Source organism: Muntiacus reevesi, chromosome 22, assembly GCF_963930625.1.
Source record: "Muntiacus reevesi chromosome 22, mMunRee1.1, whole genome shotgun sequence".
Classification (NCBI taxonomy): Eukaryota; Metazoa; Chordata; class Mammalia; order Artiodactyla; family Cervidae; genus Muntiacus; species Muntiacus reevesi.
The window spans coordinates 48620672-48645747 of NC_089270.1; the positions used below are offsets into that span (position 1 = coordinate 48620672).

At 44.9% G+C, this 25076-nt stretch overlaps 1 protein-coding gene across 1 annotated transcript in view; it reads right to left on the reverse strand.

The window, feature by feature from the left end:
- Nucleotides 1-25076, reverse strand: part of LOC136152771 (uncharacterized) — a 54678-nt gene that overhangs the window by 274 nt on the left and 29328 nt on the right. Inside the window, exon 4 of the mRNA XM_065914142.1 lies at nt 2926-4645. Within this exon, the coding sequence (XP_065770214.1) occupies nt 4191-4645 (455 nt within the window). The 3' untranslated portion in view covers nt 2926-4190. The remainder of the gene's footprint in view (nt 1-2925; nt 4646-25076) is intronic.

The following is a 25076-nucleotide window of genomic DNA, read 5'->3' on the forward strand; positions in this document are numbered from 1 at the left end:
CTGTTGCTCTAATACAATAATGCTTATAATTCAGGACACATGAGGAACAATTTGCTTTCCTTTTTTTTCCAGGTAACACCTTCTTCTGTTATTTTTGTTCTTTTTATCTTTGTTATGTTTTGTGTTTTCCTCCAAATAACTTTCAATTGAAATTTTAAAAATGTATCTACAATTCATAATTTATTTTGGGCAATGAAAATATTAACTGAACTTTCCATTTCTCTCTGTAAAAATTTTTCACATGTGTTTATAAAATTTCTAAGGATCAGCTAATAGAAACTTTCTCAATATCTGTATAGTAAGAACAACATCATGGCTGTGTAAAACTACAAAAATTTCAGCTGTCTTCCTGCTTCAAAACAAAAGACCAGGAGGTCAGAACTGAGATGCTTTCTAGATAAATGTTTCAGTTCACTTTCTAGAAAGAACAGACTCAGCATATGGGATTTTACATAAATCTTGAGATCGAGAGATAAAATGAAAAAAATAATTTTACCCTTAAATAAACCTCGAAACAAAGTTACTGATTTTCAACAATTCACAGGACACGCTTTAAAACACAAATTCCAAGTGTTTTAGATATTCATTATTTTGTATGAAAATGAGAATCTACATTCAGCATGACTTGACATATGTTAACTTGTCCTTGAACAAAACACACCTAATTCAAAGTAACAAATGATCTACTCTTAAGAATGCTAATTAGCCAGCTTTAGATAACATGCCAGAAAAAAAAGAGGGGCTGAAACTTTCGGCACAGGCAATTACAGACTGCAGTACACAAACGCAAGTCCCCTAGAGCGGCGTCTCCCAGCTCTCAGCCCTTTCCAAGTCACTCTGGAAATGTTAAAAGTGTTTTGTGTGCAGCTTTTTAGCCACTAGGGGGCAGGGGATGCCCAGTTCATTCTGCACAGCTCCTTACACAAGTAAACATTTAAAATAAACAAATATTTTAAATGATCATAATTGTTTCAGAAGGCATCTTCTCACATAAGCAAGGTCATAAATCACTGTCAAGTAAAACTGAAGTAGCACCAAATCAATAACAAGAAACATTTTTATGGACTTTGAAACTTTAGAAAGCATTTGTATGTTCATTATCTAATGTAATCCTCAAATAAATTCCATGAAATAGTTATTATTTTCCCATTAGAAATTACCACATACTATGTCCTTAGTGACTGCCCAAGAAAAGCTGAAATCTTGAGTGTTACACCTATTAATGCCAAGGTCCCCGCCCCACCCCCATGGGAATGCTGGATGCTAAAACTGACAGGGATTTTCAGCTCAAGATGGCAGACTAGGACACATATTTACTTTCTGTTCCTTCTGAAACCATACTTAAATAAAAGTGTAGAAATACCAAAATTAATAAGCCAGTAAAAGCCAAGAGGTTGTGGAAGTCATCAACTACAGAAAGATTTCAACATATTTCGAGAAGGCAAAAAATGAAACAGAGTGATGAATAAAATAACTAAGGAAAGAATGTCCTAAGGAGGGTCTGCACAAAGCCAGTTAGCTTTTGGTGAGTTCTGGTTATAGCAAAGGGCAAGGAAAGAAGAGGAGCTGAAAAAAAAGGAAATTAAAGTTATTTTAGGGAAAAAAGTTACTTGTATGAGCTCCAGAGACCACTCAGCCTGCTGCCATATCGATCCATGGATTACAATGGATTGTTGGTAAGCAAGACAAGAAAATAAGGAAGAAACAAAAATGAAGAGATTGTTCCTTACTGAACTCTTCTCAAATGAGATCAAGGAATTATGGTTAAATGCCACAGCTGTAAATCATTTCTGCTCTTAGAGAGGTCAGATAGGGCTTATGATATTTCTCGCTTTTTTCAGACATAATTTAGGTCTGAGAAAAACCTTTTGTGTCCTCCAATCTCAACTCTTCTTGGGGATGGAAGTCCAAATTTACTCTGACATACTATAAAAAGAATCTCAAGAGCAGAGGGCAAACTAATTTATAATATATGAATTATGTCCAGTGTTATTTTAAACAGATTTTAAACTAAAATATATAAATAAAGTTTCACTGATCAATACAATTCTGGGTTCTGAAACCTCTACATGTCACATGCCTGCTGTGTAACACACAATGTCAGCCCAGGAGAAAGAAAACACTCCAATGAAGTAAGCCAAAGAAACAAGATTCAAACTCGATAAAGCCATGTTAGACTACGAGTTTTCAGTTCTTTCCTATTCTTTTGAAGCTTCTACCTTGTGAATAATAACATGTCTCCCTTGTCCTAGACACCCAAGAGTGTGACTTCTCTCCTGGGCATAAGAATCTTTAGAATTATATATGGTAGTAAAGAGTGGACCCAGCTGACATGCTCACAGTGACCAAACTGTACTGACTGACTGAAGCTGACACAGGGCTCCACTATGAAGCTGCAATAAGTGATGTGTTCGCTTTCTCAACATGAATGAGCTGCCTTACTGGACACACTCCAGGAAGGCCACAGAAACAGGCTTCTAATCCATACAGAATAATGCACTGGTAAGTTTCTTTCAGGAAAGCCCATGATTTATCTAGACTATCATCTTTACATATCTGGATCCTTCAAACTATACCAAAAGGAAAACCTCCGCTGGTGCTATGCTGACAACTGGTGGTCCTTAACCTGCCTCTTCTGAGATCAGAACCCAACGCAGCAGGTGATCAATTCATGAATTGAGCAAACGAAAACCTACAGGGTAGGATATAGACTCATTATAGGTATGACACTTAGGGCTAAGTGCCATAAGGAGGACAAGAAAAGAACAGTAACACGTGAAGCATGTATGGCGGGGAGGCACCACAGCCCAGAGCAGGTTTGGGTCACAACCTGGCTAAGCCATTACCATCTGCACACCCTGAAGAACAGTCTAAGATTTAACTGTTGTACCAAATTTCTAAAAAGAAGTGAAGAAAGAGGCTTACCCGCCAGAAAAGGACGTGGTGGGGTGCAGCACCTGGCCAGGTGAGGGCTCTGCATTCCGGCTGGTGATGATGGCAGAGGAGCCGCGGCGGAGAAGCTGCTCCTGGCTCCTGGCCTCGCAGAGAAGCTGGAGAGGTCCCCACAGGTGCTGGACCACCCCCGGGAGGGTGGGTGGCTCCTGCAGTCAGCTTTGCACAGGTCTCTGAGACAGGGAAGGGCCGGCAGATACACACGCAGGCACCAAGGGGGCTGCATGATGAGGAGCTAGATGGGATGAGCTCTGGAGAAGGAGGCCCCCACGGTCCTGAAGAGTCTCTGCACGGTGGCCCATCTGGTGCCAAACACCTGCCACCCACAGTGGGAGGTCTCAGCGGCTAGAGAGCCCGGGAGGGGTCGTGCACTGGGCCCCGCCCTTTGCCCCGGAATTTGCAGTTTCTCTGTGACAAGTATACCATGGACGCGTCACAATTGCCAGGCTGAGTCCTCCTCCCTCCAGGGCGTGTTTGACCGCGAGAGGAGTAAGAAGCTAGGGAGACGCTCTCCCAGTTTCACACTCTATTCTCGGGTTATTTGGCGCACAATCTGTCCTATACGGGCAATTTACTGTGTAAACTTCTTTCTGTGCTCCGCCGCCGGCGCCCGCTGGGCCGGCGCTCGCTGGTTTTGCGCCCTCGGGGTGCCACCACATCTGGCCGGGGTCACCCCGCCGCCCCAGCTCCTGCTTTACAACCTGGTCGCAGGCTGCTCAACCAGGATCCAGTGCCCTCATCGTCCGGGCTTTACAGCATGCCGAAAAGGTGGTACCCAATCCAGCAGGCTGGGTACTCCCGTGTGGGCGGGCTACCCCTGGCGAACTTGAGGGAGCGGCCGAAGCAGCAGCCCGTCCTGTCCACTCGCAATTCCATGATGTTCGGACCTTCGAGAACCGTCAGAATTCCTCCACCGGGGCGCAAAATTACTCTCCTGCGTTCACTCCCTGAGCTACCTGTTCAGGTAGCCAAGGCTGGGAAGCCGGTACCAACCAGTCACCGCCCACTTCCTCGCGCAAAGGAGAGTAAGGCCATGGTCCAGGAAGATCAAAGGGAAGGCGTGACAGAGGAGGAAGGTCACACAGAGGCCGAAGGAGAGGACAACGGAAAGATGAGTCCGGACCGCAGCGGGGCTATGACAATGACACCTAGGCCCCAGGAGACCGGCGGGCTCCTCCCGCCCCTCCACTGCCCTCCCGAGCCTCCAAACCTCCTTCCGGGGCACCCAGGAGGCAACTTCAGTGAGAAAGCCCAGGTGTCTCGGACGAAGCCTTCCTCCCAAAGCCCCGCCATCTGCTCAGACGGCACTGCTGGAGACGGCCGGCCTCCCTCGCAGCCTGGCCCCCTGGCCACGGTGCTCTCTGCCCCAAGTCCGCGCTGCAGCCTGCTGCCCGAGAGGCCAGGAGAAGTGGTGCTGGGTGAAGACCACCAACCCGGCTGCCCAGAGTCACCGATGTCCGGGAAGGCGCTGCAGCGTGAGCCACCTTCAGACACCCCGCGGAGAAGCTCTTCTCCCCTGGGAGCCGCCGGCAGTGGGCGCCCCCGCAAGAGGACGATGCCCCCGCCGCTTTTTCTGCCACTGCCGCCACTGCTGGGGCCACTGCCGCCCCCGCTGCCGCTGCCCTGGGGTCGCAGTGACCTTCCCCCGCCTCCGAAGCTTCCAGCCATGACTCGCGCCAAAACCCGGGGCACCCTGAAACAAAACAGGGACCGTCAGAGGAACAGAATCCTGAGGGATGCAAGGAAGGCCATGCGACGCCGCAGCGCCGCCCCGCCTGCCCCAGGGACCACAGGCTCCCTGCCTCCGGTCAGTCACACGTTGCAGGTCCCTCCTACCACCACCAACTTGGCCGACCTGTCCTCCAGATTCCCCAATCTGGCTGGCCTTCCACCTTGCCTGACACCTTATGTGGATCGGGTGGCAAGACACACAGCCCCCGTGGACTCTCATTCTGCTAGTCCTGCAGATGCTCTGCCTCCAGTTTCCAATCCCACTGTGGGAACTGCCCTCAAGGAGGATGCGGGCACTGCGTGTGCAGTCAGAGCAACACCACCTTCTATTTCTGACCTCTCCACACCCCTGAGCACCCCAACCCTCCCCTTCCAGCCACCCTCCGACAAAAATGAATCCCCAACACCCATGTGTGTAGATTCTCCCCCTCCCTCATACTTACTCACCCCTCTTCCAGACCGCCCCATCGCTCCCCCTGCTACAACTTCTACTGGAGTCCCTTTTACCACCACAGTCACAGCATCTCCAAGTGTAACCTTCCTGTCTCCTTCAGATCAGGACGTCACTGACATGGACACTACTCCCCCGGCTCATGCTGTAACCTTTCAGTCTCCCCCAGGTATTGGGGTGGAGCAGACACGCACTGCAGGGAGACCAGACACCACCAGCGCCATTTGTGCCGACGGTCTCCTGCCCTGCTTCAATCTTTAACTATGCCTTTCACTCCCAAACCAACCCTCACCCTACATTTGCAGCCACTGATGGGCAGCAGAGAGCCTCTGTTTTTCCCAAGCCCCCATCTGGGGCTCCGGCTGCTGTCTTCCCCGGGCCCCCACCTGGGGGTCAGGCTGTCGTCTTCCGCGGGCCCCCACCCGGAGGTCAGGCTGCCGCCATTCCCGAGCCCTCATCTGGGGCTCCGGCTGCCGCCTTCCCTGGGCCCCCACATGGTTATCAGGCTGCCGCCTTTCCCAGGCCCTCATCTGGGGCTCCGGCTGCCGTCTTCCCCGGGCCATCACCTGGATATCAGGCTGCCGCCTTTCCCTGGCCCTCATCTGGGGCTCCGACTGCCATCTTCCCCGGGCCCACACCCGGAGGTCAGGCTGCCGCCTTTCCCGGGACCCCACGTGGGAGTCAGGCTGTCGTCTTCCCCGGGCCCCCACCTGGGGGTCAGGCTGCCGCCTTTCCCGGGCCCCCATCTGGGGCTCCGGCTGCCGCCTTCCCCGGGCCCCCACCTGGGGGTCAGGCTGCTGCCTTTCCCAGGCCCTCATCTGGGGCTCCGGCTGGCGCCTTCCCCGGGCCCCCACCTGGGGGTCAGGCTGTCGTCTTCCCCGGGCCCCCACTCGGAGTCAGGCTGCCGCCTTTCCCGGGCCCCCACCTGGGGCTCCGGCTGCCGCCTTCCCCGGGCCCCCACCTGGGAATCAGGCTGCTGCCTTTCCCAGGCCCTCATCTGGGGTTCCGGCTGCCGCCTTCCCCGGGCCCCCACCTGGGGGTCAGGCTGCTGCCTTTCCCGGGCCCTCATCTGGGACTCTGGTTAATGTCTCCCTTGGAACTCCATCTACGGCCTTGGGTCCTGTCTTCCCCGGCCCCACTGTGTAGGACTCCAGCCAGTGTCTTCCCCATCCCTCCATCTAGGGTTCTGCCCACTCTCTCCCCTAGCCCCCCATCTACAGCTTTTGGTCCTGTCTTCCCTGGCCCCCTCTCTAGGGCTTTGGCTCTTTCCCTCAGTCCCCAAATTATGGCTTTAGGTCCTGCCTCCCCCAGCCCCCCATCTATTGCTTCAGCTCCTGTTTTCCCCAAACCCCCATCTATGGCTTCGGCTCCTGCCTCCCCCAGCCCCCCACCTATGGCTTCGGCAGTTATCTATGCTTCAGCAGTCAGCATCTCTACAGATGTCAAACCAGTCTTTGACATCAAAGCTATGGATGCACCTCCTCCTCAGACTTTACTTTCTAGTCTACCTCTGACTCCAAGGACAACCACTACTCATACCACATGGCTCTTCCTGGTTCTGAGAACACAGCACCCAGTGGCAGCGATGCCTGGACCCGAGCCTCGACTTATTTACCTGTGGACGTGGTCAACAGAGGTACCCATGTTTCAAGTGAAGCTTGAAACCCAGAACTCACCATTGAACCCACATCTGGGGCCAACAATAGGAAGAAGCCTAACAAGTCTATTCCACTGGGAAACCCATTAGCCCTAGCACAAGATGAAAAGCTAACCTCTTCTGCAGTCCAGCCACCCAGAGGAAGGATAATGGATTCGGGTTTACCAGATCCCCTGTCTTCCACCACCACCATCAACATGCAGCCGCCCTCTGTCTACAGCTCAGGTATTTTCCCCAGGGATGTATCTGCTACTTCTGGTTTTGGAATGGATACCACAGTGCCCAGTCCTGGAGACAGTAGCTTGTTGTCTTGCTAGTACCACATGAGGCCCACTGTTGATGGGGCTGCAGCCTCTATGGCTGGTGGGAGTTTTGGGTTGGTGTGAATGCCCTAGGCCTCACTTATTCAGAAGCATCTGGCCCACCTCACTTTTGCACAGAACTGTGTGGGACACCCAGCACCACCTGTGTTCCTACTGTGGCCAGATCACCTTGGGCTCATCTCATTGCAGCTGGCTGCTGCAGTAGGAACAGCAAGCCCCCATCCCAGCATCCGGGCACGTATCTGGTTCCAACTTGAATCCAAACGCCTGGGGTCTCCTTCAGCCAAGTCCAGGTGGTAGAGTCACGGCAGGGGAAACCACCATCCTTATGGTTAGAGGTCGGGGTGTTACCACTTCCCATCACTGCACCCAGGACCCACATGAGTGTAGACAATCTACAGTTACAAATCCCATCACCATGAAGAAGAAATTTGTGTCAAGGGACAAGTCAATTTCAACTTTTCACTAGAACAACACTGCATCCATTGGATTTGCAACTGTGAGACCCACCCCTGGCTTGAAACCCACTAGAAGTTCCACCTGACTTCCAAACACAAGGGGTCCACCTGTCCAAGATCCAAGTGGTGGTGGTATAGGAGGGAACGTCATCATTCCCAGGAATGGAGGACCTGGTAGCCACACTTCCCATCAGTACAACTGGGACCCACCTGGCCAATACACCATGGGTGAACACATGGAAGGAGCCACATCTCATCTCGGATGGGAGGCCCCAGTGTCAGCACCTGCCACTGGGCTCGGAACTCATATATGCAAAGCACAGAGCGGGTGACGGGGGCCAGCACCTCACCCGCTGTGACTGGGTACACTTCTGCTGTCCCATTCACACAAAGCACCCAGGCCTCCCCAGCCCAAACCCACGTAGTACGATGGGGGATAGCACCATATATATTTAGAGAGGAATGTCTGCACTCAGAACTCCTGGGACCCCAACTCAGGGCACCCCTCTGACTTTGGAGGAGCACGATGTTGCCTTTAGCAGCAATGAGCCAAAGGACCACACGCTCAGCGATATGCACGAGTAGGTGTGTGTTGTATGTGCATGGGTGAGGAAGGTGGGTGTGTGTGTCGTGCAGGCTGAGAAGTATCTGAGCCCAGTTCAGAACTACATACCAGAATTGAGAAGTTCCATGTGGAGGATGGAAAGTAATCTGCATGTATCATCCACTATGCCATCCCTGGTTTGACTGTAAACTTGGCCGACCCAAACTTCTGGATATTTTCCCTACACTTGGAACTGGCAAGTTCTACAGCTGTCTTTAGCTGCTTCCTCTCCCCCTACCCATTTGCCTCAATGGACACTTATCTTTCCCAGCTTTATGGACAAATATGTATATAGGTAATTTATATATAAGTAAAAACTTATTCCTGTTAATCTACTACTGTTTGTGTGTCTTTACCCATTGATATATATGAGTCATGATGTGTTGAGGCAGACTTAAGGTTGCAAAATTTTCTGGGTCCCAGTGACTGGGTTGTGGAGCTAGGCATACATTATGACCATGTGTGCTGACTTCTGAAATCTGCTTTGAGTGTAAGGAGTGACAGTCCAGGAAGAACTAAGGTCCAGAGGAGGGAGAGACAGGGCAGCTCATCCTTACTTCTCTATGTCTCTCTCTCTCCCCCTGCACCACTCGAACCACACCAGAGGCCAGACAATCCCTGATGTGTGAAGAGGAAACACACTTCATGGTTTTCGTTTTTGAAAACGTTTAAATGTCTCTTTTGTGCATCTTTTGATCCAATTGAAACTTAGGCCAGTCATCTCTGTATGTTCCCACTTCACCCAGAGAGGATGGACTTTGTATCCAGGTTCATGTGTCTGGAGAAACAAAGGAAGAGTCCATGCCTGCTCTGTAATTGTTGAAAATTTAAGTTTACTTCAAGTTGATCATACTGCTTAAAGTATCAGAAAAGATTCTCTTCAATAACTGGCTTGGCTCTGAGATAGGCTGCTAAAATACCAAACATAAGAGGTATAACTGTGTCCAGTTCTTGCAGACCCTAGAGTTTTGCTGGGCCTCCAGGAGGTTCAATAAAGGCAAAACTCCTGACTCTCTGTAGCCTATCCTGTAGTCAGAGGGGAGAACAGAAATCAGTGTAAATTATCTGACAAGCTGGAGGTGTGGTTTAGTTGCTAAGTTGTGTCAGACTCTTTGCAACCCCAGGGACTGTAGCCCACCTGTAGGCTCCTCTGTCCACAGGATTTTCCAGGCAAGGATACTGGAGTGGGTTGCCATTTCCTTCTCCAGGGGGTCTTCCTGACCCAGAGATCGGGCCAGGTCTCCTGCATTACAGGTGGATTCTTTACTGACTGAGCCTCCAGGGAAGCCTAGTAACAAACGCAACAGAGATTGAGCAGTGTATGGGCAGAGAAACAAGGTGTTCCAGTTAAACAGTAGAACAGGATAAGTCTTACTGGGAAGGTGGAGTTTGAACAGTGTAGCGGGAGGGAACTGAGTCAGATACCTGAGGAAAAAGCATTCCAGATAATGGGAATAACCTCTGCAAGGCCCAGAAGAAGGACACCAATGTCCTAAGGGAAAAGCTAGTAAATAATGCGGCTGGAAGAAAGTCAGAAAGTGGGAAGGGAGAAGAGAAGAGGAAAGGAGGGTGGAGAAGATGTGGATTGAATTGTGGCATCATCATTTATTGATTGTGTGATCACAAAGTTAATTCAACCTTCAAACGTTTCAGTGAAATCAGTGATTTTCCTATGGCCAATTTACCTCACAAGAGTTTTGGAAGGATAAAATAACACAGGGAAATGAATTATAAGCCACTGTTATTATTCTACACATAAAGACAGATAGACAAACAGATATAGAGAGTTAAGACAATTTTTTTGTCCCCCTCCACAGATTCATATATTGAAGCCCTATCCCCTTATGTGTGATGGAATTAGGAGATGGAGTTTTTAGGAGGTAACTAGGTTTAGAAGAGGCCATGAGGGTAGAGCTGTCATGATAGGATTAGCTCTTATAAGAAACAGAAAAAACACGAAAGCTTTCTCTCTCCACCATGTGAGGAGGACACAGCAAGGAGATGGCCATCTACAAGCCAAAAATGGAGGACTCACCTGGAAGTGTTTCTGCCTTGCTCTTAAGACTTCCCAGAAGTGTGAAATGTCTCTTGTTTAAGCCACTTAGTCTATGCTATTCTGTTATAGCAGCCTGAGCAGACTAATACAGGCAGGTGAGTAGGGAAAGGATAACTGATAGCTACATAGATGGAGATAGAGCATGCGTATGTATGCTTAATGAATTACTTCAAATGTCCTCACCAGGCAATTCAAATAGGAGATTCCCATTTTAAAGGGAGCATAAAAGTGCTTGCTTTCATGAAGTATACAGATGGAAAAATACTGCAGCCTAAAAATGCACAGCACTGAGCCTAATGCAACATTTCTGAGATTAGTCCTGCAAAACAAAGAACACCATCACAGAGAGGCCGACAGCCTCCTCCCGGCACCCTGCCGCCTGATTCATTTACTCCAAGTTGTTCCTTCCGACTCCAGAGGATCAAAGCTCCTGTTGCCTGACTTCAGACACTCTCCTTCCCTACCAGAAGCAGGGTTGAAATACAGTTTGCTTCTAATAGTTCCACACCTTCTCTCGGCCATGCAGGACAACATCACCAGGGACAATTTTTAACTTTTAAAATTTATAATGCTTTTCATTAAAAAACAAAAATCCTTCAAAGCTGAAAACAACAATTCTGATAAGGCAAGCACTTAGCAAATGTATGAGATATAAAGATGATTTTGAATTTCATGTTTTAATGCATTTACACAGTTGAAGCTTCATCTAAATAAATGGAAATATTGTTATGAAAATACTATGTGGACATGATAGCATCTCAAATACAGAAATTCAACTTTTCTAACCCCAGTTCCCCTCTCCAGAGACAGTTTTTGGCCACAGGAATGTTGCCCCCATAATTCTAGACATTATGTTTATCTGCTGTATCCATTGTAGATCCATTTTAGCACCCTAGCATGAGGCAGGAAGATAAACTCCTACCCCCACTACTTCTCATCCCTCTTCCCTCCAATACATCATATTCATTTCATCACTTCTGCTGCCTCTCTTCTGTAATGCCATGCAATTTTTGCTGGCTTTTATTGAAGGGAGAAGTAGTAGCCTAGTGGCTAAAAGCCTTGGTTCTGGAGATGGACCACTTGGCTTGGAAGCTTTGTTCTTCAGTATATTAGCTCTGCAATCCTGAGCAATTTACTCAACCTTCCTGGGCCTCTGTTTCCTCACCTGTATGATGAGGAACTGGATGATAACCACCACTGCGTGGAGTTGCTCGTGATGATGCAAATAATAACACATCTGCAGCCTTCAATGTCCAACACACGGAAGCTCTCAAGAAATATTAGCTATAGGACATAGCTACAGTACTCACTTTCACTCTAATCTCATCATTTTCTTTATGCCTGAGACTGCTTCTGCCCCCAGTTCTGTCTTTCCCCTTGTACAGCTCACCTTTGGGCAATAGCATGTTTGCTTTACCTGTGATGATAATATTTATAATTTGTTATGCAAACACAACAAAGTGTCCTGTGTTTTATTTACAGGTTGATGCTATGGGTTGAAAACCAGTAAGTTAAATTAACTAAGTTCTGCTCGGTCCTGGGGACAACAGAATGGTAGAACTGTATTTCCCTCTCTGTAGGCATGATGCTCCTACTTCTGTCTCTATCATCAACTGTTTAAACTCATGCTGTATTTCAGTTTGCTTTTTCCTTCAACTGCTATTTTCTCACAAAATGTCATCACTTCTCCTAAAATCTGACCCACCTTCTTTTGTTCTCTTGAACCATTTCCCCAGAATAAACTATTTTTAAAATGTTCAAAGGCAACACTGTTTCCTTGCCTGGATCCCCTCCTCTTTCAGAACCCTTGCCCCTCCCCCTCCTCAGTTTGAAGCTCTAAGACCAAAGGAAGCATAAGACCCTGAAAGAAAAGAGACCAAATTGCTTTCAGGTTAGACTGGAAATAACCACTAGTTACTGATCATGAAAACGGCATAATTCTGGCCCCATCACTCCTAATTTCCTTGCCTTGTGGGAGAGTTAACAATCTGGATTTCAACCAGTACTTCAGGTCATTATGAGCCAGGTAGTCCTTATTCCATACTGTGCCCAATACTGGTCTAGGCCACGAGTGAGATCTCACCTAGGGCCTCTTATATTTCTTAAGATTAGAAATTTTGTGTGGAACTTCAGGCTAAAACTCTCGTTATTATCAAGCAGGGCATTTTCCCCACATATACCTCTCAAGAATTAGCAGGCGGCTTGTGGAAGATTTGAGAATCCCAGACTCATGAATGCATGTCTTTCTTGTCGCCGATATTTTCTTCTCAGAGATCCAGAAACACCCTTGCCTATGCTGAGCCCACCCAGGCCCTCCCTGGACCGGGCGCTGCCGTCACCCAGGGTGACGAGAGGCGAGGGGCTGCCTGAGCAGCAGCTGACGCCTCACGTGAGACGGAGCCGGGCGCGGTCCCTCAGCAGCCCCGGGACAGGGGTGCCGCCCTCAGACGCTCCTCTCGGGCCTGGAGAACGCCGCGGGTGCTAAGTGTTGGAGCCACAATGTGGACCTCCCGTATTTGCCCAAGGTGGAAAGGCTAGGAGAGACAGAAAAACAAAACAACCTTGAGAAACAGAACCAGGCTTGAAAAGTTGTCTCTCTGAGACAAGTGGCACTTTTGTCTTAAATTCACGCTAAGTTGGAGATCACACACCTTTGGTTTTTAAACTGGCAGATACTTGTTTTACAATGTTGTGTTGGTTTATGCCATACAACAAAGCAAATCAGTCATAATTATATATACATATATAATATATACATTATATATAATATAAACATATAATTATCTATATCTGTATCTCCCCTTCCTCTTGAGCCTACCTCAGCCCTCCCCTCACTCCCCTCCAGGCCATCACAGAGTACCAGGCTGGGCTCTCCGGGTTATCCGGCAGCTTCCCACTAGTAGCTATTTCACACGTGATAGTGTCTATATGCCAATGCTACTTTGTGGCGACATGGATGAACCGAGACACTTTCTTAGAAGTAGGTTTTCAGAACATGGAGGAAAAATGAAAGCTTATGTCCAAAGAGATGGGGATGTGTGTGGGGGAGGCGGGGGGACAGTGAGATAAAGGGTGCAAAACATAAGCTCTGTCCATTTTTAATTTGCTGCTGGACTAGCCCAGGCTGTTGTACAGAAATCTGAAAACACTAAATGTGGTGAAATAGCCACATGGACAATTGCTCAAAAATACTTTTCTGTTCCCCTTGAAACAGAATGATTTTACTGATTTCATCAAATACATACCTCAAAGTGATGACAGAAAGTTGAGTAAGTTATGTGCTGGGAATTGCACTTATGATTATTAGCAAGCACAATTACAGTGCTTACACTACAACAAGTACTATTTTAAGTGCTTAGCAAGTGCTTAAGCCCATTTAATCCTCACAATTGCAATCTTAGGTAGGTATTATTTATAATACTGACTTATTTTTTTGAAACTGAGGCCCAGAGAGGTTAAAGAGCCTGTCCAATGTCGCACAGTAAGTAGATGGCAAAAACCCAGGATTAAAACAAACCATCTATACTTTCATCACTTTGCTATGTCACCTTATTACAAGTTATGTTTAGGGAAGGGACAAAAATGACAAGACTCAACTAAAAGGAAAAGGGAGAAATGAGAAAATGACTGATCCTAGAAGCTAGGCAGGGTTTAGGCTCAGGAATTTCTGGTGATGAGGTCTGGAAATAAGAATAAGAACTTTTGGGGAATATTAATTTGGGGTAGTATCTGAATCCATTGAGAAATGACTTTGTTTTCTTTAAAATTTATAAAGACCAGTTGGATGAAGAGTCATAAAGGAGAGGAAAAGAAGATGGTGGCTTAAGTAACGTCTTACTTAAGTAACCTCTTCCCTCTCGTTAGGACTTCCTGGGTAGCTCAGTTGGGAAACAGTCTGCCTGCAATGCAGGAGACCCCAGTTCGATTCCCGGGTCAGGAAGATCCCCTGAAGAAGGGAAACTGCCCACTCCAGTACTCTTGGGCTTCCCTCGTGGCTCAGTTGGCAAATAATCCGCCTGCAATGCAGGAGACCTGGGTTCGATCCCTTGGTTGGGAAGATCCCCTGGAGCAAGGTATGGCAACCCACTCCAGTATTCTTGCCTGGAGCCTCCCCATGGACAGAGAAGCCTGGGGGGCTATGGGGTCTCCAAAGAGTTGGACATGACCGAGCAACTTTTACTTTCCTTCTAATTAATAGAGGTGAGAGGACCTGTGGAGAAGGACAGAGCTCTCTCTACTAGCTGTCCAGACATGTTACCAGGATGAACAAGGAGAAAAACGGCAACCACTGTACTGGATCTGATGATCCCGCAAAGCCAAGGATTCAGGTTTTTAAGAATGGCTTATGATGGCAAACCTGCTGCATGCCGCTATTCCACTAAGTGTGCTTCCAGGCACACATCTTAACTGGGGTAATAGTTCCTAAGAGGTGCACATTTGTTCGGTACGGTTGCTGTAATATTACTACAAACTTGGTGGCTTAAAATGAAACACATTTTCTTACGGTTCTGGAAGACAGAGGTCCAAAACCAGTTTCACTGGACTGAAATCAGGAGTTGGTAGGACCATTCATGCCCCCTCTAGAGGCTCTAAGACAGAATCTGTTTTCTTGTCAGCATTCCTTGGTTTCTGGCTGCATCAATCCAAACCTAGCTTCATCATCACTTTCTCTTTGGAGTCAAATCTCCCTCTACCTCTCTCTCGTGAGGACACCAGTGATGACTGAGTACCCATCCAGGTAACCCAGGAGAATCTTCCTATCAATAACCTTAATTTAATCCCATTGGCAAAATCCCTTCTGTCATTTAATGTGACATTCACAGGTTCTGGGCATTAGAATATGGATATTTAGGGACAAGGGTATTATTCAGTACACAACAAGGAAGATACAGTTATGTTTCTCGGTTGCAGGAAATGAAGTTTAGGAGAGCAATTTTTCCCAGGTTTTACAATCTCCAGAGTTGAGGTTTAAATCCTGGCAGTCAGAGTTTAGGACACACTCTAAACAATTTCAATCTGTGTCCTTAACTACTGCATACTACTTGGTTAAGAGTCACACACAGGTATCAAGACCCAATTGAATAAAACATGATGTACTGTCTCATCTTTCACTTGTGTATTTCTGAATCTGGCCCAGCGCAGAAGAGTCCAGAAAATTGTTAAGCAGAGAAAGCATTTCCTGTTTGATTTGCACTGAGTAATGAAAGGTTGCTATTTTTTTTTAATTGGAAATGCCACCAAGTAGTGTTATCACCATTTTATATACTCAAACAACCAAACAACAACAAAAAGCTATGGATGCAAAGGTGTCAGGGTCATGTCTAAAGGCATCCTGCTGGAAAAAGAGCTGGGTACCAGATGCCGAGACCCGGATTCAGCCCATCCGTCCTGACTAAGCACCTATTCAGAGATTGTGACTCACCACCCAGCACCTGAGTCTTTATATCCCAGCTTCAAGATGGAAATTAGTTGAGGGATCACAGACACTTGTACTAATCACCAATTCATAATCTGCTAACCCCTTCCTTTGTGGGAGAGAACCTGACATTTCTAAAATCCTTTTCTGCCTGAGAGCGAGCAGAGCTGCCCTTGCTCCTCTGGCCATGACCTACTGTGCTTTGAAAAGGAGATTTGGCAAGTGCAGCTGCAAACACATCTCCAATATCACACATCTATGGAAAATTCCAACCAGGTTTTAGGCCCAGTCACATTACATTTTTCTGAGGATCAGTAATGATTTGCTGCCGGGGTCCAGCCTCGGCAGGATCCAGGGGATACCCTCAGGATGAACGGCGTCGGCGAGAGAGAGAGAGAGAGAGAGAGAGAGAGAGAGAGAGAGAGAGAGAGAGAGAGAGAGAGAGACGTGAGACTAGCATTGATAGGGCCAAGTCTGCGAGGGAGAGAGAGAGAGAGAGAGAGAGAGAGAGAGAGAGAATGACCAGACGGGGGTGCAGAGAGTCTGGAAGAGTCTGGCAATGCTTTATTTTTTACCATAGCTTTTATACCCTAAGTTTGTACATTTCTAAGGGGAAGATAGTTTAACATTACGTCAGCTTGTCCTTCACGAAACCAGGGTGTTTTCTGCATACTTCTTTGTTTATGAGGGTCTTGTACATTATCTTCTGGCCTTGGGGCCTATTGACATTTTATGACCTAGGTGAATGCAAAGCTGTTTTCCGTAATCTATTCTTTAATGAACACAAAGGTCAATCCTTTTGCAGAAGTTATCAGTTAAATCTATCTAAAAGGTTTACCACACAAAGACTCTGCAGCTCCAGTGAGGCAGCCCCTGTTTAGCATTCCTGGTTAAAATTAACAAATTTAAACTCTTATTTTTCTAAATCTTTAACTATAACCACTTTTAGAATAATATTTTTATGTTCTCTCATAGGGCTTCCTCACCCCCGAAGGGCTCTGTGCCTACTAAAGACTTTAGGTGATCAGGTTCTTTATGCTGTTTTATGATTAGGATATTATAAGCAATCATGCATATTAGTACCAAGGACCTAAACGCATTTGCCAAACAAACTAAAATACCAGCAAAGGAGTTTAAATTAAAACACTCCTTTCACCCTAAATAATCTCATAAAATACCACCACCTGGGAAACTTATTGATTAAAATTCTAAATTGATTCTTATTTGGGAAGAGATCGGGGAAGGCCCTCCTGCCTGTGTCAGAGAAATTAGGGAGTAGTCCATTGAGGCAGGCATCAGAAAGACAGATATCATCTTTAAGGTGAGAGCCGGGGGCAGCTTTCCAAAACCCCTGAAAACCTGATTCGCCTTGCCCGTCAGGTTTTCTCCCCTATGGCCTCTTTAGGGGTAGGGTCTCGTGTGTTGGCTCCCGGCAATTTGCTGAGGATCAGTAATGCTCTCCGTATGCTAGCTGACAAGGGCATGATCTCTGTGCTTATTATATTCCATTTGTCAGTTCCTCTCTGACACAGTTGCCCGCAGGATTCCTTAGGAATATTTGAGTTATTTAGGCACTATTTCAGGAGTTGCTCCTGCCTGTATCCTCTCATTTCTTAATCAACAATTCCCAATAAGTAATTCAGCTGAGGTAGGTTATGAGAGGCATTCTTCCCTACTCCATGTGAATCTACACCCTGGACATCTGAATCTTCATGCCCTGTAAGTTTCAGATATGTGACATCTCATCCTCCCCATCATCACTATTTTCAGGAGTCAGGACCACAACGGTGACTGGCAAGTTCATCAACCTTTCCATTTCTTTCCCTCTTGATTGTTTCAGAGTGATTGGCGAGAGACTGTGCGTTTCGATTTTTTGAAAAGCTCAGTGGTCCAGAGACAATACTAGAATTCGGCCCTGGAGAAACACACATTCTGCTCATTGTTCTCTCTCTCTTATAGAACAGAAAAGAGACTCACCCATCACACAGTTACGCAAGGTTTACCTGCGTGCACTGCTAAGGATTTGGATAAGACTGCTAATACTCCGTGTTTCCTACAGGAAGATACTTTGCATTCCATAAAATTAAATCCACACCATATGAGAAATTTAGTCTAACCTCTTATCTATTGATTCATGAGGTTTGGCTCACTGAGATTTCCCCCTCATTCTACGGTGAAAAAAGGGAATTGCTGGCCAAAGACATCATCAAATGTTTATGTTTCCAAGTTTGCCAGTTATCTTTAACTCTATTTGGGTTGCCTTTTGCTATGCAGAATTCTTTCATTTTTCTGAAGTCAAAGCAACTCTCTTTTTTCTTTATATCTCAATTTCACACTCCGCTTAGAGAAAGACTTCCTCATAACAAGATACAAATTCTCATCCTACAGGCCTCTAGGTATTTGTTTCTTACCATGGGACATTACTCAACATATGCTATACAGGCAGTTCTCACTCTGAACAGTTTGCTCATGCATGAATTTCAGTTCAGTTCAGTTCAGTTCAGTCGCTCAGTCATGTCCGATTCTTTGCAATCCCATGGACTGCAGCACGCCAGGCCTCCCTGTCCATCACCAACTCCCAGAGTCCACCCCAACCCATGTCCATCGAGTTGGTGATGCCATCCAACCATCTCATCCTCTGTCGTCCCCTTCTCCTCCTGCCCTCAGTCTTTCCCAGCATCAGGGTCTTTTCAAATGAGTCAGCTCTTCGCATGAGGTGGCCAAAGTATTGGCGTTTCAGCTTCAACATCAGTCCTTCCAAAGGACACCCAGGACTGATCTCCTTTAGGATGGACTGGTTGGATCTCCTTGCAGTCCAAGGGACTCTCAAGAGTCTTCTCCAACACCACAGTTCAAAAGCATCAGTTCTTCTGCACTCAACTTTCTTTACAGTCCAACTCTCACATCCATACATTACAGTTATTTAATTAAATAATGCCTATCCCACAACAGAACAAACAAATTTCAGATACCGGCATGTATTAACTGTGAGGAAGTGCCAAACTTCACAGCTGTTATCAAGTTCACAAACCACCACGGTGATGATAGATGTATATCACAATTAGAGAACAGTCAGGCCCCATCTTTCAAAGTCTCTGGGCTAATTTGGCCTTGGAGTACAGAATGAAACAGGGCAAAGGCTAACAGAGCTTTGCCAAGAGAACACACTGGTCAGAGCAAACACCCTCTTCAAACAACACAAGAGAACCCTCTACCCATGGACTTCACCAGATGGTCAATACCAAAATCAGACTGATTATATTCTTCACAGCCAAAGATGGAGAAGCTCTATACAGTCAGCAAAAACAAGACCAGCAGCTGACTCTGGCACAGATCATGAACTCCTTATTGCCAAGTTCAGACTGAAATTGGACAAAGTAGGAAAAACCACTAGACCATCCAGGTGTGACCTAAATAAAATCCCTTAGAATTATATAGTGGAAGTGACAAATAGATTCAAGGGATTCGATCTGATAGTGGCTGTAGAACTATGGATAGAGGTCTGTGACATTGCAGGGAAGGCAGTGATCAAGAACATCAACAAGAGAAAAACGCAAAAGGCAAAATGGCTGTCTAGGAAGGCCTTACAAACAGCTATGAAAAGAAGTGAAAGACAAAGGAGAAAAGGAAAGATATCCCCATTTGAATACAGAATTCCAAAGAATAGCAAGGAGAGATAAGAAAACCTTCCTCAGTGATCAATGCAAATAAATAGAGGAAAACAATAGAATGGGAAAGACTAGAGATCTCTTCAAGAAAATTAGAGATATCAAGGGAACTTTTCATGCAAAGATGTTATAAACAGTGACACATCCCAGAAAAGTCAAGTCAGAAGCACTTCTAGAATAGTGATGTGAGGAACTCTGTGGATCCTCTTCCCAATAAAAAACAAATGATCAAAGTATGGAAAACAATTTAAATATGTCTGGAAGCCATCCTAAGGTCATATAACAAATGGAGAAATACTTATTCAAGAAAATCTGCTAACTTTTAGAAGAACAGAGTCAGTGCCATCTGAACCATGCCTTGCCCCCTTCCTTTCCCAGGTATAGTGACAGGAGGTCTAATCTAGGCTTGGGAAGTTAAGAAGATGGAGTAAGTCTTTCATGACAGTCCAAGCCTAGGGTTATGGTATCTGCCAAGAGGAGCAGACCACCTATTTCTCATCCTTTCCTCTCCCAGCTTCATGTGGCTAAAGCTCTATTTCAGGCAAAAATGACTGAGAAGGTAGAGGCTCTCTTCCTCTACCTGGGCCTTGTTGTAGGACAAAAGTTCCACAGCAGCCATGACAGGCTGAGAATACTAGACCTTAAGCATCCTCGTCTTAGTACACGAGTATAGCTGAGGTTCCATGTTAGGAGGAGAAAGCCAAGATGACCATACAGTATCTTTGCCTAGAACTCTGCTCATAGAACATGGGTGTCTCTGCAAGAGAAACAGGGTGCTGTCCTCACCTTAAACTCTGAAGCAGTAGCAGGTACATTCTGCCCGGGAAGAAGAGGAAGCCTAAAAGCACAGAGCACTCCATACTTCTCCTTAAGAGGACTCATCTTATATTGAATGGAGTGTGGAGAAGTTCAAGCCTAAGGACACTGGAATCACCAGTGGTGATTTTGGTGATAAGTAAATTAGTTGGGGCTTATAGCTCTGTAACAGCAATACGAGAAAAGGCAGAACAGCTAGAAGGTTAGTAGAAATAACTGAGGAAAGAAGTAGCAGGGTCCTCCTGGGGGTGGCGGAAGCCTTAAAATGTGACCTCAAAGACAACTCCTACAGAAGTTGTAGAAGCACTGGAATCAGATTGTTTCTGTTCAAGCAGAATCAGATCAGACTTCAGAGTAATTTATTTACCAGGGTGTTGTCAAAACAATAGAGCAATCAGCTAGAAATTAGCATAGGCTAACTGTGGCATCTGATACCAATGCAGATATGCCATCTGCAACTAAAGCAGTATCCTCAAAGGGAGTTCACTGAAAGAGATAATCAAAGAGGACAGAGATAAAACCATTTTAACCCAGTGGGGTAGGAGGAGTCATACTCAAGCCTGCACTCTCTAAGCTCAACATTAAGGGTTGCACATTTGGGGAAAAACTAATTTCACTCAGCTAAAACAAGCAACTAACTAGAAAATAAATGCCAACAAACAAGTAGACTAGTTAACAATGATAGCCCTAGAAATAGGGAGTTAGTATCAGAACTGCTACAATGTATTATCAAATATCCAGTTTGGAACTAAAAAAGTACCAACTATGAGAAAGGCAAATAAACAAGAAAGCATAGTTTCAGGATTTAAAAGAACAGGCAAAGGAAACTGCATTTTAGAGAGCCCAAATGTACTTTGAGGAGAGAAACTCTAAAGTAGCTATTACAAATACCTTCAAAGAACTAAAGAAAGTCACACTTACAGAATTAAAGGAAGATATGATGATAATGTCTCATCTATTAGAAAAGATCAATGAAAAATAGAAATGATAAGTTGAACCAAAAGGAAATTCTGGAGTTCAAAAAGCCCAATAACCAAACAAAAATTCTGCTTCAGGGGTCAACAGGAAATGGGAGTTAGGAGAAGAATAAACCAGTAAACACGAAGACAGGCTGATAGAGATCACAGAATCTGAGAGCAGAAAAAAAATAAGAATGAGGAACAATGAAGAGAGCCTTGGAGAAATGTAGGACACTATTGAGCATACTAACGTACGGATCCATTCTTCATGGATTCTGCATTTGCAAATTTGACGACTTGCAAAATGTGTTTGTAACCCCCCAAACGGACACTCAGCGCAAGTTCACAGTCATTTACAAACTTATATAAAAAGTAATGAATCATCTGAGTCACCCAAAACATGTTCTAACTGAGGTCAAATCAGGCAACACACTGCCCTGTCATTTCAGCTCTCACACGGAACAAGTTTCTTTTCTGACGTATACTTAGTGTCAAGTTTTTCATGTTCTCGTGCTTTTTTTTGTGATTTTGCTATTTTAAATGGCCTCAAGTGTAGTGAAGTGCTGTCTACAAGCACAAGACGGCTGTGATGTGCTTCTTAGGAAAAAATGTGTGTTAGATAAGCTTCATTCAAGCATGACTTATAGTGCTGCTCACTATGAGTTCAATGTAACAAATCAACAATACTTTACGTTCAGGAAAAAGAAGAGGGGATTTGTTTTGTATGTGACACTGCTCCATAAAGTGCTAAGGTAATATCCATAGTATGTGATGAAGCTACGGAAAGGTAGAGTTTTACAGATAAACTTTTCAGATAACTTGTAGATTTGTGAGTTGATGAACAATTTTTTAAAAATGCAGTGTACAGATTGCTTTGAGGCTGAATTCCAAAGAATTTTATGGTCAAACAGTTAATGAAAACACGACCAATTCCTTACACAGTCTTCTAAAAAACAGAAGAGGACAGAATACTTCTCAACTCATTCTATTATTTCAATTTACCCTGATGCCAAAACTGGACAAACACAAGAAATACCCATACATAATTTGAGATAATGTGGGTGTGGGATTTGATCTATTCTCAAGAATGAGGACTATTTCTGGCTTAGAAGTGAACCACAGTTCTGATGATAATAATTCATATTAGTATGTGTCTGTGTTGTAGTGCTCAATTGTTTAATCTTCAGTCTTAAATATTGTTTCATGGCTGCAATTCCATCAAACAATATGTATATAATAAATTACCTGCCCCCCAATAGAGAAGAAAATCTTAAACAGCTGCAGTGATTATTATCAGAAACTTTATATACAGCCATAACATCAAACAGTGCTGCTGGTGTTTAGTCGTTCAATCATGTCCTACTCTTTGTGCCCTGAAGGACCGCAGAATGCTTCCCTGCTCTTCACTATCGCCCAGAGTCTGCTCAGACTCCTTGAACTGGTGACGCCGTTCAACTGTCTCATCCTCTCTGGTCTCCTACTCCTCCGGTACTCAGTCCTTCTCAGCATCAGGGTCTTTCCCAAAGAGCTGGATAGCTCAAACAGTGATACATATATAATTTATCATGTGATCAGATGATAATAGTCTTCTTCAGCCAAAGCTGATAAATCACAAAAACGAAGCACTGAAACCTGATGCCAAAATAATTTTCTCTTCCTGTGTTAAACAATACAGAGACTGAGCAAACTTCCTCTGACTATGTTAAACAATACTGAGAATAAGCAAAGTAAAATTAGGTTTTTGCTCCAGGGAATACTCCCTCCTAGAAGAGAAGGCTGAGCAAATAAGAGCAGTTGACTTGTGGAGACGAGACTTACTTGTCACACCGCACTTCAAAACCCTCACTTCCCTGTACGTGCCAACCCAAAGCAGTTACAGCATAAACTCTGCCCGGTCCCAGCTGGTTCCCTCTCTTGCAAGATTCACCTGAAAATTACTCTCTAAAATTCTAAAACCATGCAACTATTCCCCACCTCCCCGGTTTTCCCCTTCAGAGATGTTACCAAGAGTGTGACAGCTATAGTGTATTTTCCCTTATTGCAATATGTCAAATAAATTTAGCTTTACTGGATTCAGGATTTTCTGTTGATCTTTAGGGGCTGTTTGTTGGCACACCCCTTAAGATTTTTATATTCTATTGGACAGTGAGTTTTTAAAGACAGGCTCTTATACTCTACTCTCCAAGTATATGTCAGAAAGTACCTCCCAAAAGAATGACTGCATTCACCAGGCAGTTAAGAGAAACCTATGAAACTGAAACACTGCCTTTTATTTTAAAAATAACTATAGTGGAAGAACAAATGCACTACAGTCTCATGCTTTAGAGACTAAAAATAATAGTATGTTTTTCATTGCTTTCTAATTAGTGTAGAAATTATCTAAAATGGAAAAATGAAACTCAGAGGATCATATCAGCCTAGAGAAGCAGTAAAATTTGCCACATTTTATAAAGACAGCATTTTAAAGAGAAAAACAGAGGAACATGTAGAAGGGCTTTGAACTAAATCATTCATAATATGATAAGTAATCTACTCCTAAAAGAGGTTTAAAGGTATTTGACAGTATGGGAATGTACTTATTTATTCAATAAATATGTTTAAAAAAATTTTTTTTAATAAATATGTTTTAATAACTACTATAGGTTGAGTCAAGTTTTTGGAACTGGTGCATAATGGTTAACAAAGCGAATGTTCTCTAAATACATGGGACTTGTATTCTAGTTGTAAGAAGGCAAATCTTTCAGAAGTTAATGCATACATAAATATAGAATTAACCACTTGCGGGAGGAAATACAAAAGTGAAATTTCAAGTATCTTAGATAATGGAAATAATAGATGACAGGAATGAGATATGTTTCATCGATCTTAAATAAAACAACACACTCGATCTGAGGAGGAAGGACTGAGACCATGTGAAACTCAGCGCTCCACGGGGCCACAGAGAGCTGGACAAAACTGAGCCCACGACGCACAGGAGACACAGCTCAGCGCCCGAAGCTCTGTTTCCACACGGCGTCTCCAGAAGCGTCAGACAGAGTGACTCTGAGAGAAGCTGCAGCTGGGACTGGTTATGGAACCCTAACAGAGACCAGCTACTGCAGGAGACAGCATTCTAACTCACTGACTGCACTGGGCATTTTCAGTAAACACACATCACAATGCTTACCTAGAATGTACAGGACATAACCTGGTCTGCATTAATACATTTAGGTATCTAAACTCCAAAAGAACACACAAGTGGGATAAAAATCACTTAAGCATGAAACATACACACTTACCCAATCATAATTCAGTACTAAATAAAGAGTTTGAGTTGTCTCAAGGCCCTCTGTGCTGAACTAATTCTTAGAAATGCACATTTTCCCAAGTCTGAGTCAGGAAGAAATACAAAATAGGAACAGGCCAATTGCCAGTAATGAAACAGAACAGATAATTTAAAAACTGCACCCAAAACAAAATGCCAAGACTAGATAGCTTTTACAGGTGAATTCTACCAAACAGAGAAAAGTTGTCATCTATACTTTTCAAGTAGACTCAAACACTGTTAGCCCACAGGCCATACTTTGAGCAACAAGTGTGTAGGGACTATAGCGATAGCTATGTATAAGCCAGTGTCAGTCTCCAAGGAATTTCAATAGCAATCAGCAGGAAATGATTGAGCAGGTCCGCAAATCATTGTCGATTCTTCCTGCAGAGGTCTTAATCTTCACTGGGAAAATGCAGATGCCCAGAGTCTCTGTCCTGGTCTAAGTAGGGCAGACCAGAGGAAACAGGCTTTACGTAGCGCAAGCTCAACCACCATAAACGCTGCGGATGAGGTCGGCAAGAGTCGGCTTTTTCTGTTTGTTTTCGTTTTATTCATCTATATATGCACAGTCTCTGAAACAGAACCTTCCTTTAATAAGAGTTCAATAAGTGTTTGTTGAATTAGATTGGAAGTAAATGAAATCTTTCTGGTCTTATTTTCTAGTTCACCTTAAATATT